An 18,589-nucleotide genomic window follows, 5' to 3' on the forward strand; every position below is an offset into this window, starting at 1 on the left:
TAACACAGCAACATTCTGCATCCCTTTTCCTAGCTAGCGTGTAGTGATGTGCATTAACAGAACATTTAATAACACTTAACAAACCTTTGAAAAACAGTAGTTAAAAAAAAACCCCACAGGTGTCAAGGTGTGTTTTTCATAGAAGTAAAGCACGTATATGGTTTTCCTAAGCATTGATATTTGCCGTTTTATGCAGCTGGGGGACATTTGAAATTCTCTTGCCAGTATTTTAGAATAAGGCATGGCTGCAGCATTACACCAACAAAGAGAACTGTTAGTTTTAGTACCGCTACTCTTGAGTCGAGCAATTTTCATTTTTAAAAACAGGACGTTAATTAGATCAGCTCAGTCTGGTGAGTTTCTGAGTCATTTTAAAGGGAGTTACCTTCTTAGTTAGGAACTGACCTTGTGGTTTTTTTTCCCCTCTTCAGAAGTGTTCCCACATCACACAAAACAAGATTGCAGCACTGTGAACTAAAATCATAAATAAAGCATACAAAATGTTGTGCCCGTGGCAGTTTGTATTCAAACCTCGTGCTAAGAACCAGTCCTCTGAGGAGAAGGATATCAATAATAACGTGGAGAAAAATAGGAAGATCCGTGGGTAAGATTTGTGTCTTTTAATGGTTTCATAGTTTCTCTTTCATTTGAAAAGGGAAGACATTAAGTGACATGTGTTCTGGAGAAGCCTGTAATGTGTTTCCAAAGTAATAATATTAACCAAAGAACAGTTGTCCCTGGGCATCACTGGGTGGTGTTGTCTTGGTAAGGTACATTTAAGCTTTTGCGTCTAAGTTACACAATCCTTGAGGAAAGAAATCATCTTGCTTTCTCTTTCATAGTTCTAAATTTAATTGGGTGTGTTATAAGGGTTTCATGTACACTGGCACTTAGGAGGCATGTGTATGCTATAAATATCAGCAAAGTGATTATCAATGCTGTAATTAAGTTGGTAAAGTATTTCTGATAAAATTTATACAAAACACTATATAAAATAAGTTGCACATGCATATTAAATTTCTCCATTTTCAGGCTGTTACTTATTTCAGTTTTCTGTTGCATACCATTTCTTTCTCTGCCCATTCCCTACCCTTTCCTGTCATTGCTCAAAGTAGTTTATATTGCTCCAAGTAGTTTATATGTGAAGCTGACTAGTGGAAGTGGGTGATCACATATGCTCTGCTAGCTAAAAGCCGTTGCCCTCTCCAAACTAAGGGTTTTGTTTGGAGTTTGTGGTCTGGATGCTTCTTGGATGTTTTTTAACATCTTCTGAAACCTGATACCAAATTAAAAAGTAGGAGTTCAGAAAGTAAGACTTAATGTGGAAAACAAAAGAAATTAAAAGTATGTTATTTATTTAATGGGATAAAGACTGGACCTAGCTGAAATTTTCCCACATTCCCCTGAAGATTTCAGTCTCTTTGAGCATTTTCTGGCTGGATCCTAATTGTACAGATGTCCTTTGTTTAGCTTACAGCAATATTCTCAACCTTTACCATTCCAGGCCATATCTGTTGCTTTCCTTCCCACATAGTGATCTGGAAAGGGTGATTGTAGCTTTACTATGGACTTCTAGTCCACTCCACCCCCCACGCTGCTCCGAACGGTTGGCTTATTGACTCAGTACGTCTTTCAGAGACAGCTCTGAGCATCTCCCTACTGATGCTGAAGGTAAAACTAACAAAAACTAAGCACGTTGCATTATACTGAATCATCTTTTTCTCTTTTAAAGCTTAGAAAATTATGATGACAAATTACATGACCCGAGCAAGAAGCGGATAGAGATGCCGCCTATCGTAACTTCAGCAAAGGCCAGTGATGGGAGAGAGGTCTGTTTCTAGCATCGTTGCAACATGGGTTGTGTTTACTGCTCAAAACTTCTCAGAGTTCTCATGTGAGGACTGACTGTGGTTACATGAGGTTAGGACTGCTGTGAGATCTTTGGATGAAAGATCTTTTCTGAGCAAAAAGCTTTGGTAAGACTTAAGAGAAAGAGATGACCCAGGGGGAATTGAAGTGCTCCTTTATTCACCTTTGAAAACACAGCCTTTAGTACAAACATGTCCTTTCTCTAAAATTGGCTGGTTCACTGTTTTCCTGAGACTGTGACTATTATGTTAAGAGGCTTTATTGAAATTATAAAGGTGTTTGCAGTGTCAGACGTTTGTTGATTATTACAAAACGTAATTGTTTTGTAATTGACGTTTGTTGATTATTACAAAAATACTTCCCCCCCCCTTTCATATCAAACTGTGGATTAGGTCAATAGTTTTGTGCTCGAATAAATACTCACGTTGGAGAAGATCACATTTATACCTAGTTTTTTTTAATTTAATTTGTAGCATTTTAAAGGTCAAATAAGATTTAAAATTAAGCTCTAAGATATTTGACAGGTTTGAAGACGGTAAGTATTCTTACCTTTTCTCTGTCCAGAACCTCCCCCCAAATGGTATCAAAGCTTCAAACCAAATATCAAGATGTCTGAGACATGTAAAAGTAAGAAACCTGGAGAATGGATCCAGCTTTCTTGACACACTACACCTGACAGCAAAGGAGGTAAGATATGGACACCTGAAGAGTGACTTTTCATAACTTTGAAAAGATATAGAGTGCAACATTCTTTTTTGACATTTTGTTGTTTTTCAGGTTATCAACTGCCGGACCAAAGCCTGCCAAGGGGCACTCATGACCCCAAAGGGCCTGGTGAAAGGTACTAGAGATGGGCCAGTTCCACCAGCAGAGCTTTTACCTCAGGCAATAGACTTTATCAAGCAGTACTACAATTCGTTTAAAGAGTAAGCCAACTTTACCTTAATTTTTGGTCTTCTACCTACCTATCTGTCTGTGAGACTACAGAAGTGTTTGGATTCTTCACAGCTATCAGTAACTATCCCGTTACGTGGCATGCATTCAAAAAATAGATAAGGACTATTAGAAAAGGTAAATAAAAATATTACTGCACTTCATATGCTGTATCTGCCAATCCCAGGTCTTGGCAATACAAGAATGGACTCTGTACAGTGCATTCCTCAGCCCCATCCCTTCTGAGTGTGTTACCTTATAGTACAGTTGTAATAAGCAGCTGCGTTAGGACTCTCTTACAGAATGTTACCTTTTGTTTTCTTAACATTGGATGTCAATGGGATTAGCTCCTACTCAGATCAGTCTTAGATGTAAATAATGTGATAATGCTTTTTGTTTCTGCTGTTCCAAGTATCTTTTCTCTGTGTTCTTTTGTTCTCTGTTTTGACTCTCAAGGCTTTAGCCAAAGATTGGAAGGCCAGTCTCTTGCTTATCAACCTTCTCTGTGCTATCATCAACATAAGCTTACTGAGCATGTTGAGAGGGATGCTCTAGCTTCAGAAAAGAGGTTTGTGTTTTTGCAAAAATGGACATGGTGCAGAGGCATCTTGTTGCAGTAAAACCTGCAAAAGATCTGGTTAAGGTCCAAGAGTTTGCAGTGACAAAGTTTTCACATGACAGGCTTTCAAGTGACAATTCAATGTTTGCTTATCCCATTATAAAACATTATCAGACTTTCAAAGAGACGCAGCCACATAATGGCTACTTCTTTAGACACTTTGAACTCTTCTACAAAGCTTTCTTCCATCTGAATCTTTTTGCGAGTTGCTGTCTTACACACAGGCTGTACTCAAATTTGCACATCTCTGTGTTTCTGCTCATGGCTATTTGATCACATTGATTTACACTATCTTACATGCTTGCCCTTGATCTTTCATCTTGTTGAAAATGTGAAAACTCTCAGACAGTGCTGGCTATTTTCATTCTATCTGTAAGCCAACAAAACAATTTTTGTCTGTGCTGTGATAGATATTTCCTAATGTTTTGACTTCATTCTCTGTTATCAAGCTAAAGAATTTTAGAGTTGGTTTCCCTGACAAAGGAATTGCTCAGCATTTCCATTTAGGAATGAAAATCCTACTTACTTTGCTCAGAAGAGCTGTGTCCCTGTGAAAATAAAAGAGCTTTGAGAGGACAGTTGCTCTAATCCTACTTCTGGGCTGAAGCTAGTATGTTCTCTACTTTTCATTTGCTTGTGATTTGACAATTTTTTCCAAACTAATCTAGAAAATCCAAATTTAAACTGAAAACTCACACAGAAAAACTTGTGATCAATATATGTATGTGTTGGGGTGGTGAAAACATGGTGTCGCTACTTAAATTTCTAGTGTGTTAGTGTCTTCATTAGGCTAGCGAGTGCTGTAATTTGCACTCACTAAGCACGGTTCCTAAATTCTGACGCCAGGAAAAATTCTCCTCAGCAGTCCTCAGAGTCCTATGAGTCCTCAGAGTCCTAACTCATCCCTTTAGCTAGAATACCCCCTGTTTTTGGATAAAAATCTTGGACCTTAGACTGCTGTTATTACAGCTATGCTTTGGGGACAAAAGTCTGGTGCAGTAGAGGGGAGGTGGGGAGCATATGATGGTGACTTCTCACATCTGAAGTACAGTAAAATTGCTGACTTTGTGAGGTAATGGATGTTTTCATAAAGAATAGAGTATTTTATAGTGACCTGTTTCACACCCAGAGAGTGTAGATTTATAACACAGGTTTCTCAATGTTTATCCAAACTTGCCATATCCCAGCCTACATAGATGCTAATCCCATCCCTGGAAATTTACGTTAACTGCATTCTGGCAGATAAAATTAGTGATGTAAATAGAAGTCTTCTCATGCAAAAGGATGCTCAGAAGCTTTATGGCTTCAGCAGTGCCTCTGCTCTTCTTGACCCAGAACATAAGGAGAATGTCTGCAGTTTAAATCAGTTCTAAGTAATGAAATTCTCATTGTTTCTCTTTATGGCTATTTCCTGTTCAAAAGGCCAAAAATAGAAGAACACCTGGTCCGACTGGAAACAGTGACCAAGGAGACAGAAACAACAGGAACCTACCATCTGACAAAGGACGAACTGATCTTTGCTGCCAAACAGGCCTGGAGGAATGCGCCTAGGTGTATTGGGAGAATCCAGTGGTCCAATCTACAGGTAACCAAAGAGTTTAGATATTATGGGACAAACAGTCATCTGATGTAAATCAGAAGAATGTCCTTTACTTTGGTAAAATATGCCAGTTACTTCAACTGAGAACTACTCCATCCTATACTTATCATAAGATCAACTTTTTTTTTGTAGTTCTTTGCTTCATAGTTGAATGAAAACATGTGTAGGAGTGCTAATGTAGGAACCAACTAAGTTGTGGAACCAGGTGCATGTCTTGGTCCTTGGAGGAGTGTTATGTGTGAAAATGATGCATATAAGAACAATAAAAATGAACTTTCCCAGAAGAGCTACAACTAAATTGAGAAATGCAAATTTTTTCATTTCACTGTTTTCCTTAAGCTTTCCTTTCCTCAGCTGCATAAGAAAAAATATGAGCTTACATTACTGTTTCAAAATCAGGTTTTTTGTTTTCTTTTGGAAACATATAGGTATTTGATGCACGTGATTGTAAAACAGCGATGGAAATGTTTGAGCATCTCTGTCGTCATATTCAGTATGCCACAAACAATGGAAATATAAGGTAGGCCTCTTTTATTTAGTTTCAATTTTAAACAACAAAAATCACATCCAGATCTGGATTCAAAACTCTGCCTAAGACCCAAAATGGTCTCTCTAAATATTTTGACAACTTGTCTCTGCTCTTAATTCTCCTGGTACTCATATGTTCCTCTCATATTTTGAAATGTTTGAGCCATTTTGAAAGTTTGTGACTTTGATGGCTGATGTGGCAAAACCTTTCATAACTCCTGGGGAAAACTGGTGTTTTGAAGATTCAAGGAGGTGGGTGGACAGGATGAATTATTTTATTTCTACTGGTGCTTATTTTAGAAATATAAAATAATTGCCATTGGTAACAATTTATGTCTTAATAATTAAAATGTGTTCGATGCGCTGCTGTGGTGTAACAGGATTTGATTGTCTCTCTGGGCAGATCAGCCATCACTGTCTTCCCCCAGAGGACTGATGGGAAACACGATTTCCGTGTTTGGAACAGCCAGCTCATCCGATATGCTGGATATCAAATGCCAGATGGGTCTATCGTAGGAGACCCTGCCAGTGTGGAGTTCACACAGGTACAGTTCCAAATACAGACTTAGAACTGCTTTCCATCCTGTCTAACACATCTATCAGGGGGGGTTCTTGCATGTTTATGAGGAGTTTATGGGATGTTCTGCCCCACAGGACCAATCATTTCTTACAACTCTGATATAAAATACTGCCCTCCATCTCCGAACGGGGTGAGCTAATGCTCCTCTTAAGTCAGGGACACAATCGCTACTTGAACAACATGTTTCAGTGTTGTTTGAATGGGAAAAATAACCCTCGTCACACAGAATTTATCTCAGCAAGTTTTAGAGAGCTAACATTCTTTTGTCTTCAAGTCAAGGGGGAGGAAAAACTACAAAAACTGAAATGTACTTTCTTTATTTACAGTTGTGCATTGAGCTTGGGTGGAAGCCGAAATATGGCCGCTTTGATGTAGTTCCACTTGTTCTCCAAGCAAATGGCCAAGACCCAGAAATATTTGAACTCCCGCCAGAAATTGTCCTAGAAGTGCCAATAGAGCATCCAAAGTAAGCACACAAGATTTAGATAATTGCATTTTTGCCTCTGCCTCACCTTGGCAGGTTATTAGCCCGCTCCTGTGGCAGTCATTTTATGAGTTCTTTGTTAGGATGAAATTATGGTAAATTGTCCTGAAAGATAAATTGCTTGTTAGAATAATGAAATGACATTTAATTTAAGGAAGCCAATAGCATTTTTGTTGGAAATCTTTTTTTCCCCAGTATACATTTCAATTATATTTAGAATTTTTAAAATCATCATTTCTTATGCCAGTGTAATACACATGTAAAATATGGCTGCACTGATACAAAATGTTTGTTGCCTTTCTGTCTCTGTTATTTTTCTTCATGTTGGCTTTGGGAGTGGCCTCTGTAATACTGTCCCGCAATTTCTTTAGCAGGCAATTCCAAGTTACCACATTGTAAACAAAACCTGCTATGGGCCTTTGCAGACTGTGCTTCATGGGTCATTCCTCCTAGAGATAGTACTCTTTCTCTTCCTGGACTTTTCTCGTTATTGCCTTAAGGAGGAAAAGACACACAAAGTAATAAATCAAAATGCTTGTTTAACAGGTATGGATGGTTTAAGGAGCTAGATCTGAAGTGGTATGCGCTGCCTGCTGTTGCCAACATGCTTCTTGAGGTGGGAGGCCTGGAATTTACTGGGTGTCCTTTCAATGGCTGGTACATGGGGACCGAGATAGGAGTGCGAGACTTCTGTGATGTGCAGCGATACAACATCCTGAAGGTAACCTTCTGAAGTAGAAGTGTGTTGATCTGAGAAGGGAATGAACTTGGGGAGTGGAGCGTTTTTGAAAAAGGGACACTCTCAGTCTTTGCTGGGATTAGTGTTGTATTTACATCACACAAACACATCAGTCCTGATCTGACACAGTATCCTGACTACTGTGGGACACCTTGAATTTCTGCCAAGATTATGACTGCCAGATCATATGACTCTTTTTGCAGTGTTCTGACTGTATCTGTTCCAACTACCTGGATAGAATGATGAAACTGCAACTGTGAAAAAATTTTAAAAACATTTAAAAATTCTTCCCCATTTTTATGTGAGCGCTGCTGCTTCAGAACTTTTGGTCTCTGACTGTACATTTCTCAGAGGTATAATTGTGTCAGTTCCAGTCTGCTGTTGACAAGGCAGTGCAGTCCTGGTGGTTAGCTGCAGGTCTTGGTCACCTCACCAGTACAAATTAATAATGATGACTTATAACCAGATACTGCCACCTTTTAAACCATTTAGTCCAGGAGAGAACCACTCACTGCTTTCCCAAACTGGAACAGCCTCAAGGACCAGAACTCCATAATTCAAGTTTACCTCTAATCTCAAGTGTTTCTTCTGCCATCACTTTCCCCAGCATAAGACTGACTCTTCCCCCTTCCACAGTACTTTTTCCTGCATATTAGTGTGATGAGGTGGAAAAATCATGAGGTCTAAGTCCCACATTGCTTTTCCCTTTTCTCTCTTTTTCACATGTAGGAGGTAGGGAGAAGAATGGGACTGGAAACAAACAAACTTTCATCGTTATGGAAGGACCGAGCTGTTGTAGAGATAAATGTGGCTGTGCTTTATAGCTTCCAAGTAAGTCGACAAGTGTGGTATCTGGAGAGACACTGAATATTGTGTGTCCCTTTTTCCTTTCACTTATAATATCTTTATACAAATACAGTGCCAGTGGACCAATGCTCAGTGGAGGTTAGCAATGTGATTCCAATAGAGTTATTCTTGATTCACACATGGGAAAGTAGAGGAATCCATATTTCCTGTTGTTGCCAGAAAAAAATCTCAGGTGAAGGCAGAAGGAGAGAAAATGAAAACGAAGTTAAGGGCAAGATTGTTCGTCCTTTTAACACATATGGCTAAATGTCAAAATCTATGTAAAAGATTAATATCTTTTATTTACAATTACAGTTTATTTAACATACCATATCAATATGAGAGATGGGTAAAAATTAATCGGAGGCTTTTCAGCATGCACTCCCAGTGCTGGAGAGGTAAAATGCTGATGTTAAAAAAAAAAAAAAAAAAATCAAAGGACATAAGAGTCCTTAATCCAAGGTCCACCTCAATCTGTATCTATATAATAGTTGCTGATGGTAATTATTTCCCAGCACTGAATAAAGTCCTTGAAATATTAACCAAAGCAAAAGGATTACTTTAACTACATCAGGAAGAAGAGCAAAACGGGCTTTTTAATGTATGTCTCTCATTTTGCAATTATTCTAGAAACAAAATGTGACTATCATGGATCACCACTCAGCTGCTGAGTCTTTCATGAAATACATGCAGAATGAGTACCGTGTGCGAGGGGGCTGCCCGGCTGACTGGGTGTGGATTGTACCTCCTATATCGGGGAGCATAACTCCAGTGTTCCACCAGGAGATGTTGAACTATGTCCTCACTCCCTTCTATTACTACCAGGTACACATTATCCAAAGAAATATGATTCTAGTAGACAACTTTAGCAGTGCAAATGATAATTTGGGACCCGAAGACATCTGAATGAAAAGCCCTGGTTAATGAAAGTTCACTAGAGAAATTCATAAATAGCAGGCGATATCTGTTGTACTGTGGAAGGTTATGTTAGTTCTGTTGAATTCTCAAGCTGTAAGATGCAACTTAATGCTACAGAGACGGATTCTTTTATTTGTACACAGTGGATTGTATATACTGATTCTATTCAATCTGGCCCTTTCAAAGATCTACAAATTGTGTATTTATTATTTTACATTCCTTACCTGAAGTTTAAATTTCTTGGTTTTTAAAGGTGGATGCATGGAAAACACATGTCTGGCATGATGAGACCCGGAGGCCAAAGAAAAAAGAAATAAAGTTTAGCATCTTGGCAAAGTAAGTTGTTCAAATAAGAGTCTTCATGCTTTTTTCCCAAATATTCTATTCTTGTGATGTTTCTGTTACACATTTTTTTGAATAGTTATTGCAGTAGGAACTACTTGAATTGTTTGAATCATAGATTTACCTCTCCACAGTTAGGTAATATTCACATCTAAGATTCTTATTCAGGGCTACTGAATAAGGCTATTGCTTCTGAACAATCTTCCAAGGAAAAGCCATGCTCGAGATCAGTCTTTCCTATCTTGTTTATGAATCAATCTGAATTACTAGCTATAGTTTTTAAATTAGCTCTATTAAAAATTATATGTGATTTCCCCCCCCCCCCCAGGGCTGTACTCTTTGCATCTTCACTCATGCGACAAACAATGGCAACCAGGTCCAAGGTCACTGTAATCTATGCAACAGAGACTGGGAAATCTGAAACGCTAGCCAACAATCTGTGCAATTTGTTCAATTGTGCCTTCAACACTAAGGTAAGGAAGTATAAATCATCCACACAAAATGGAGAAAGAAGTTTGCCTAGTTTTATCAACTTCTGCAAGCTTTTTCATTCTCTAAACCTATGTTTTGAACGTCCAGCAAATGTAAGTTGGACAAGAGCTTTGGTTTTGTATTCATTTAGCATAATGCATTGTAAATTTGGTCAACTGTCGCAATCACAGAGATATCTAATGCTAGTTCTTCTGTCTGCTAGCAATTTCTCATGAGCTTTATATCTTCCAGATTCTGTGCATGGATGAATACAACATCTCTGACCTGGAAAAAGAAACACTTCTTTTAGTGGTTACTAGCACTTTTGGAAATGGAGATTCTCCAAATAACGGAAAGGTAATATTCACCTCAGAAGTATGTATGAGTCTCAACTCAAAGACTGAGACCAAAGATAACCCTTTCATTTGTCCCATGTACTTGAGTAAGATATAGATCCGGGTCTCACTTCTGTTTTAAATCAAAAAGCCTTTTTCTAATCTTAAGTATTTTGTGAATTTTTATACAGAGCTTGAAGAACTCCTTGCTCACCCTGAAATTCCTGAGAAAAAAAATTAGGTAAAAATACATTACTTGGTTTGCGTGTGATTGAGTCCTTTTGGATTTCATTTAGCATAACATAGTGATCTTATTTTTATCTCATTCTGCAGATATGCTGTGTTTGGTTTGGGATCCAGCATGTATCCAGAATTCTGTGCCTTTGCTCACACCATTGACCAAAAACTGGCCCAACTAGGGGCTTCTCAACTCATTCCAATAGGTGAAGGAGATGAACTCAATGGACAAGAAGCAGCCTTTCGCACATGGGCAGTCAATGCATTCAAGGTAACTATATAGTTAGCTCATATTTTAGTTCATTATTTCATTTTATTTCAGTATTCACTAGCATCCCATTCACAGCATCCCTGAAAAATGAAGGAAAACAAACGTGGATTTATATCTGATTTCAAACTCCCCTCTCTTCTACTGTCTGCCTAAGTTGAAGAGGGATCTGGGCCCCTTTTCTGTTATTTTTTAATATTCACATGAAGGTCAGTAAAACCTTTTGGGTACTGGGAGGCTGAGTACGAACAAGGGTGGTAGCATCAGACGTCAGAATTTTTTGAAGTAGATCAGTTTTTCTAGCTATACTGGTATAGAAGTGGAACCTTACTGTACTTGCTGAACCCCTATATATAACATCAGTGGACTCAACAAACAATAGCAATCTGTGGAATTGATATCTCCCCATTAGGATTATTGACAATGCTAAGAATATTATTTTTACCATTAATAGCCTTATTTTTTTCTTTTTTCTAGACTGCCTGTGACATTTTTAACATCCGTGGGAAAAACAGTATTCAGTTGCCTGAAATATATACCTCTGATGAAAGCTGGGATCCTAAGAATTACAGAATAGTGCATGACACTCAAACCATGGACTTGGCTAAAGGTATGACCTCCCACCTTCCACTTCCTCTGTCCATTTTGCTTCAGATAGGTCTGAACTATAAAGGTTTTCTAAAAGTGATATCGGTCCTGCTAGACGATGGAATTCATATAATAAAGTACAGTGGTCAGAGAAAAAAAGACATTGGTTTACATGGCATAAACCACTATCTTTTGCAGCACAATAACATTAGAACACGAGAACTAGCACACATTTTGACAGCCCCAGAAGAACAAAAGCTGAGATGAGCTACTTTTAGTCACAGAAGGCATGCATGTAGGACACATAACTGACTAAAAGTATGTGATATTCTAGGGCAAGCATGGTTCAGTTATTTTCTGCATATTATTTGAAGACATTTTAAACAAACCTAATCACAGAATTAACATGAAACATGTCCTCTTTTCTCAACAGTACTTGCAAACATTCATGCCAAGGATATAATTCCCATGAAGCTGAAATTCAGACAGAATCTTCAAAGTTTAAAATCCAGGTACCATACCTCATTCTTTTGAACATTGCAACACTACATTTTACTAAGATCTTAAACATCTGAAATGCCTGGTTATAAACAACATCTCCCTGCAGTTATTAAGAAATATATACGAATTTTGTACTATCATTAGTAGAAGTCAATCATTATCACAAGACCACAAGAGTACATGCAGTCTTAACTCTGATTTAGATAGGAGCTGACTTCCCAGTACAGTCTCTGAGAGTGTAGGGAACTAAAGAACATTGTGATATGGCCCTTTGATACCTACTAAATGTAGAAGGTCACATGTATGTTGCCTCTTCCTTGCTTGGTATGCTACATGCCAGGCAAGTGTTTACTTCATTTAGGGGAAAAATTGCCTCCTAGTGGGGGGGCAGAAAGGGAAAAAGGGAAAAGGTATAGTGCAAGAAGCTGCTGCATTCAGTTGTACTGCAAAGCGAGCTGAGACAGGACAATACGGAAGGAAATACAAAAGGATAATCAGTGCTAACATCCTTAGAAATAGCATCCATGAATGGCTCTTTAACGTCCTTCAGTAGGTCTCTTTCCTCCCTGTGCTAAATACAGTTGTCTTGTGGGAAGTCCTCTGAGCTGGTTTAAGATGTGAGCTATTCAGTCTTCAGCAGAGCTGCACTTCCTTTCATTGTCTGATTGCAGGCACATTTATTCTATAGCAGACAGATCAGGCAGCACTTCAGCATCTTACTTGTTTTGATACAAGTACTTAACATAACTGGGCTATTATTTGTTTAAGTCTCCGTGAAGTACTAAGCTGGTCTGATAGTTTGGTAATGAACACAAATAAGCCCTTGCCAACTGTCACTTCAGATTTATTCCTTTTCTGCGCAGTTCAAGGGAAATCCTGTCAACGTAACCAAGATCTGTCTGGTCTCTTTTTTTCCTATATCTAGTCGTGTTACCATTCTCGTTAAGCTTTCCTGTGAGAGTGATCAGGAAGTGCACTACCTGCCCGGAGAACATATCGGCATTTTCCCAGGCAACCAGCCGGAATTAGTCCATGGCCTCATTGCCCATGTCAAGGATGCCCCTCCAGCTGATCAGACCATCAGGCTTGAAACCTGCACTGCTGGTAGGTTGGCTCTCTTTAGACAAAATAACAGGATGTTTGACAGATTTCTCTAAAATCCCTGAGAATTTTTATAGGCTGAATTTGATTCTATTATCTTTTCTTAAGTTTCAATAGGATTTTGTTGATGCTTTTAGTTCTTATAGTTCTCAATTCTCATTTTGAATATTCTGGTAGTCCATGGTAACTTCATCAGTGTTCACAGAGTTATCCTAGGTTGACACTGTAATTCAGTTGCTAAATTGGCCATGGACCACAATTAAATTAAAATGTCTGCTTATTGTTGCTACATATCAGAGTCCTAAAATAGATTTACATGTCATGACCACATTTTCCGTCTCAGTAGGAACAATTTGTTAAATCATAGAATTCTAACACCCAGAAATATGATTTCCTCAAATGAAAGACTTGTCATTTAAAGTTGTGTTTTGTTATCACGCAATTCTCCACATCAGATCCTCCTCTTACAAAAAGTTTGGACCCTCACATTAACTTCATTTCAGAAGGACCCTGTGGTCTAGACCTGCTGCAACCTAGTCTGAGGTCGTATTTTGAAGGACACTGAGTTTTGCAAAGCTCTACAGCTGTCAAATGCCACGGGAATTGCCAAGTGTTGTTTTATTTCCCTCCTTTCCAGGTGGCTACTGGACAAGTGACAAAAAGATTCCAGCCTGCACACTCCCCGAGGCTTTGACATATTTGCTTGATATTACTACTCCACCCTCCCAACAACTGCTAAAAAAACTCTCCCAGCTGGTAACAGCGGAAGGAGACAAGCAGAGACTGGAAGTTTTATGTCAGGTAAGCATTCAGGCTGGATTTACGTTAGAAGTACTGTATACTGGGCCATCTGATGACGTCTTACTCTGTAGCAGAAGGTTAAGAAATTTTTGTAGTGATGGTGCTTGATTTTTATTCCTCTGTTACATGTTCTGTGTGCTTGTAAAACCAGCCACAGTGAGAGAAAAGGTGGTCTTGGGGCTCAGCTTGGGCATGGGAATCAAGATATTTCTTCAGATCTGTATTTCCTGTGTGGTTCTGGGTGGGTCAGTTTGCCTGCCTGTTTCTCTTGCCTGTCTCATGGTGGTTTCTGATGATACACCATTAAAAGACCTTACAGTTTGCAGGTGGAGGGCTTGCGGGGAAGCCGGTAGATATTTTCGTCAGAGAATTTGGTACTGTGAGAGTAAGAGGGATGTCACTTTAAGTAACCGATGACTCAAAGGTGTGGGAAGTGCTTGCTTCTCCTGCTGGGTTCAGCAAGGGTCAGTAGGTATCAGGACCTGGGCACATACCATTTTGTGGTATCCTCACTGAAAGAGCTGGTATCTGAGACAATTGTAAGGGCCGTTCTGTACTTCTGTTTTCAAAAATGAAACAATTTCTTAAGAAACCCCAGTATTGGTCTAGGCAAAGTTTTGAGAATCCTCCGTTTATTTGCCTGCATATTTAATTGAATGTAAAGCAGGAATCTTATTTATAAGTGACATTTCAAATATCCCTGCTCTCCTGAACTCAGCATGGTGGTAACACTCTGATGGTGGCCTTTGGCTTTCAGAGCACAGAAGAATACAATAAATGGAAGTTTTACAACAGCCCAAACATCCTGGAGGTCCTGGAGGACTTTCCTTCTGCTGAGGTCTCAACAGCTTTCTTACTGACTCAGCTGCCATTTCTGAAACCCAGGTACTATTCTGTCAGTTCTTCCTGTGACATGACACCCAGAGAGATTCATCTGACAGTTGCAGTTGTAAACTACAGGACAAGAGGTAATGAATTGTTGTTTTAATTTATCTCTTAATTAAATTATATTTAGGCTGCATTGTGGTTCAGAAGAAAACTGTCTCTGCCATGTGGCATGAAGCATATCTGTAACAGAAGTTTGTATTGTGATACATGCAGTGGAGATGTTCATACTGTGTTAGGATTTGCTAAAATCCTGCATCATCATCAGTGTATCCTTGCTTTGTAAATCATTACTGGATATACACTTATTTAAAAAACATGATTTTAAGTATAACCTGTGCTTTTTTAAAAAACTGAGAGCTTTTGAATAGTGACAGAGGTGTTTTCCTTTGCTCTGATTAGATGGACAAGGGCCTCTGCACCATGGAGTTTGCAGCACATGGCTGAATACAATAGCTCTCAATGAAATGGTTCCATGCTTTATACGCAGGTGAGTGTATGACAGCGAAAAAAGAAAAAAAATCCCCAAACCAGCGGTTCTTAGTTCACCTTCTTCAGTGTTTTTTTTCACTGTTTGTATATGATTTTCCAGCGACTGGTGAATCCAGGTTGGAGTTTGCGAAATCTGAGTTTGGGAAAAGAGGGAACTCCCTGTCTTTCAGAGATGAGATATTTACCATACGTTATGTTGAGTAAAATCATAAATCATTAGAAAATTTTAAAAGAATTCTATTTATATGATGCTGTCCCCACTGTCAGCACATCCACTATAGAGCAAGTAAAACTTAAGGCAACAAGAGGCAACTGTCAGCAAGTTAAGCCCCATTACTGTTTTCAGATTGGTAACTTAGGCTGTGCTGCTCATTCAGGAAACTGACATCGAGATGTCAGTCATAAACTAATTACCTGATTAACGTATTTTTGCATGTTAGTGCTAATGAGTTCCACCTCCCAGAGGAGCGAAGCAAGCCATGCATTCTGATCGGCCCAGGAACAGGGATTGCTCCCTTCAGAAGTTTCTGGCTGCAGCGTCTGTACGACTTGGAAAATAAAGGTACTTACGGGGATTGCCACAAGGGGGGGGCCATAACTCGCACAGCAGCAGAAGGCAGCCCTAGTTCTCCAAATAAAATCTCTGCGGATGGAGACACCCAGAAACATGAGCCAAGTAAACCCCGTAGAAATTTGTCAGCCCAAGACTGATTGAACACTGCACTGAAACAGCTAATCCATCCCACTTGAGACCATTCTGGTGGTCTTGAGGTGTCTGGTCGCTTGGAAGGAGCAGCCTGTGTGTCCTTGTAAACACTGTACGTTCAGTGCCTGCCCCAGGCGCTCACACAGGGGCCACAGCGTGGAGAGGAAACACCATGGTCTGCCTGCGTCAGCCCATTTGGGGAACCTGTTCCAACGGGTGATTCCACATAGTTCTCCAAGGGCTTGGGCAGGTTCTGTCCTACTGCTGAACTCTGAAATCAGAAGCTGTCACACGCAGACACGTATGCTCTCCTCAAACGTTTAGTGAGAAAGGCTAATTAGAAAGTAGCTGTACACAGCTAGTTACTGTGACAACAGGGCCCTCTGGGAATAGTCATAGGAGATACTAGGCCGTACCAGGAAAGATTAAAAAACTTTCCAATGTTGGTTTCAGGGATCAAAGGTGGTGACATGACATTATTATTTGGCTGCTGGCAGCCAGACATCGATCACATCTACAAAGAAGAAACTGAGGAAATGAAGAGGAAAGGAGTCCTGAAAGAAGTCTATACAGCTTACTCCAGACTTCCTGGCCAAGCTAAAGTAAGGCCTGTTCCTTTGTTCTTTAAGGGTTGTCTCCTTTCACAGAGGTCCCTCAAGTTAAGATCTGGGCTCTGTTTAACAATATTCTTTAAAAAAAGTTAGCATTTTGCTTCAATGTATTGTGAACAAGTGCCAAAATGCCCCGCACCTTCAAAATAAAGGAGAATCTCACTGTGCACTTCAGCACGAGCAAGCTGTATAAAACCCTCGCTGCCATATAGAGAAGCACTTTAAGCGCAAACAGTCTTTGAAACTAGAAGCTGGAACATTTTCAGAAACCTTAAATTTTGCAGGATTTGATTAGCCACTGAGATGGAAATGAGTTGGCTCTGGCCATTTGTCACCATTTCAATGACACAGTGGCCCTGGAAATTAATTTTGCTTAGATGAAATCTTGATTGGAGAACACAACAGTGCTTAAGCTGTTTTTAGGTCTGCTAATCTTGCTGGCAAGTTAGGAGACTTTGGCAGTTGTAACTGGCTCTAAAAAAGAGGAGACTTAGTCTGCTCTAGTTTAATCAGGAGACAGGTCTGGCCCTCAAACCTGGAGCTTGTAAAGACAGCATGAAGACATTTTTCTTCTCCTTTGCTGTGGTGCAACACACAGCTGGAATACATAGGGCTTTTAGAACCTTACTACATAGACCCACATTGAATTTAGAAAAGCCAATAGCCAAAGGAGCATTTAAGAAACCTTGTCCAATGATCCTTTTGCTGTTTCTAAGGTCTATGTTCAAGACATTCTTCAAAGCAAGCTGGAGACCAAAGTGTACAACCTCTTGCATAAGGAGGAAGGGCATCTGTATGTCTGTGGAGACGTACGCATGGCCAAGGATGTTGCTCAGACTTTGAAAGGGATGTTTGCAAAAAAGCTGAACCTCAATGAGCAGCAGGCGGAGGAGTATTTCTTCCAGCTAAAGGTATGCTATGATACAAAAGGGATTCTTTCCAGTCAGACAGTGTTCCAGGACGGGTTACAGAAGTCTTCAAAGTCACACTCAAGATCTTGCAGGCTGCCGTGAGCTTCTTTTCAACAGAATGCACAAAGGAAAAAAGCTTTAACTGACCAGCTTAGTCCACTCACCATAATTTCCAGTGCAGTTTCTGTTTAGTTAGGGTCTATGAGTGATGTGTCATGTTCTTCTCTTACATCTACCATTTTCCCCAGTGTCTCCCTTTGTGTCCTGGACATCAGCATTGCGGTGTGTCTAGAGCGTCAAGAGTTTGAGACTTTATTGTACCAATGGAGCAAAGTGAATTTAAGAAATTAGTGGGCCTACCACTGAAAACACAGTGCCTGGGTCTGCTGGCTTTTTAGGACCCTTCTGTTACCAGAACTTGTCCTGGAGCATGTGTGGCTGGGATTCAGACAGGTTCCTTTTATTGACGGTAACACGAAAAAGTCCACTATCACAGAAATAGTCATACGAATGCAAAAGACCTTTTAGTTACTTAACAGTGATGTAAGGAGGGGCTAGCAGTATTTAATTAATCTCATGGGTTTCCTTTTTTTGCAGAGCCAAAAGCGATACCATGAAGATATATTTGGGGCTGTATTCCCACCTGAAATCAAAAGAGGTGTAAGAGCTTTGCAACCCACCGGTCCAAGAATAAATCAACTAAAGTTTTAGACAATGCTTGCACATTTGTTGTTCTTTTCAAGAAGCATGGGGTCAAATCCTCTTTCTTATACATGTTAAATGATACACATGTATATGATTGCAGGATTTGACTTTTAAGCCTCAGCCTTAATTAAAAAAAATATTAAATTTAACTTTTGTTGCTATTTATTCTGAGACTTCTTTTAAGAGGTTATCTTAATAGTGAAGATGCAAATTATTTTTTTAATACTGTCTATGCTAGTATAAATCTGCTATTTTTTTGTAAATACAAGGAAAATTTAGAGTTTTTTACTATGCAAGCTAGAACTGAAATCTTTTTTTGAAATATACTGTTTATCTTTGAATTTATTTATAGCAGATTGTTTTACTGTGCATATTCACTTTAAAGGAAGTAAATGGGTGGTTTTGTCACTTGGAAATGTATAGTCACGCACCTTGTTGAATATGAAGCAATATTTGCAAATGAGATAATATAATGGTTCATAAGTGGAAATATCTGCTGCGTACACTTCAAATGTATAT

At 39.3% G+C, this 18,589-nt stretch overlaps 1 protein-coding gene across 1 annotated transcript; it reads left to right on the top strand.

The window, feature by feature from the left end:
• Window positions 1-500: 500 nt before the first annotated feature.
• On the top strand, window positions 501-18,076 carry NOS2 (nitric oxide synthase 2; the record flags this gene model as incomplete). The annotated part of the gene is made up of 26 exons (XM_082008667.1): window positions 501-604; window positions 1,733-1,829; window positions 2,434-2,556; window positions 2,647-2,795; window positions 4,844-5,006; window positions 5,450-5,541; window positions 5,953-6,094; window positions 6,456-6,595; window positions 7,160-7,334; window positions 8,082-8,183; window positions 8,829-9,023; window positions 9,370-9,452; window positions 9,787-9,931; window positions 10,182-10,286; window positions 10,456-10,505; window positions 10,598-10,772; window positions 11,247-11,379; window positions 11,791-11,869; window positions 12,784-12,962; window positions 13,597-13,760; window positions 14,518-14,728; window positions 15,048-15,135; window positions 15,578-15,699; window positions 16,297-16,445; window positions 17,171-17,365; window positions 17,963-18,076. The coding sequence occupies 26 exons, from the start codon at window positions 501-503 to the stop codon at window positions 18,074-18,076; spliced, it is 3,474 nt and encodes a 1,157-aa protein (XP_081864793.1).
• Between the last annotated feature and the right edge of the window lie 513 nt (window positions 18,077-18,589).

This window comes from Phaethon aethereus (genome assembly GCF_964289735.1).
Source record: "Phaethon aethereus genome assembly, chromosome: 19".
NCBI lineage: Eukaryota > Metazoa > Chordata > Aves > Phaethontiformes > Phaethontidae > Phaethon > Phaethon aethereus.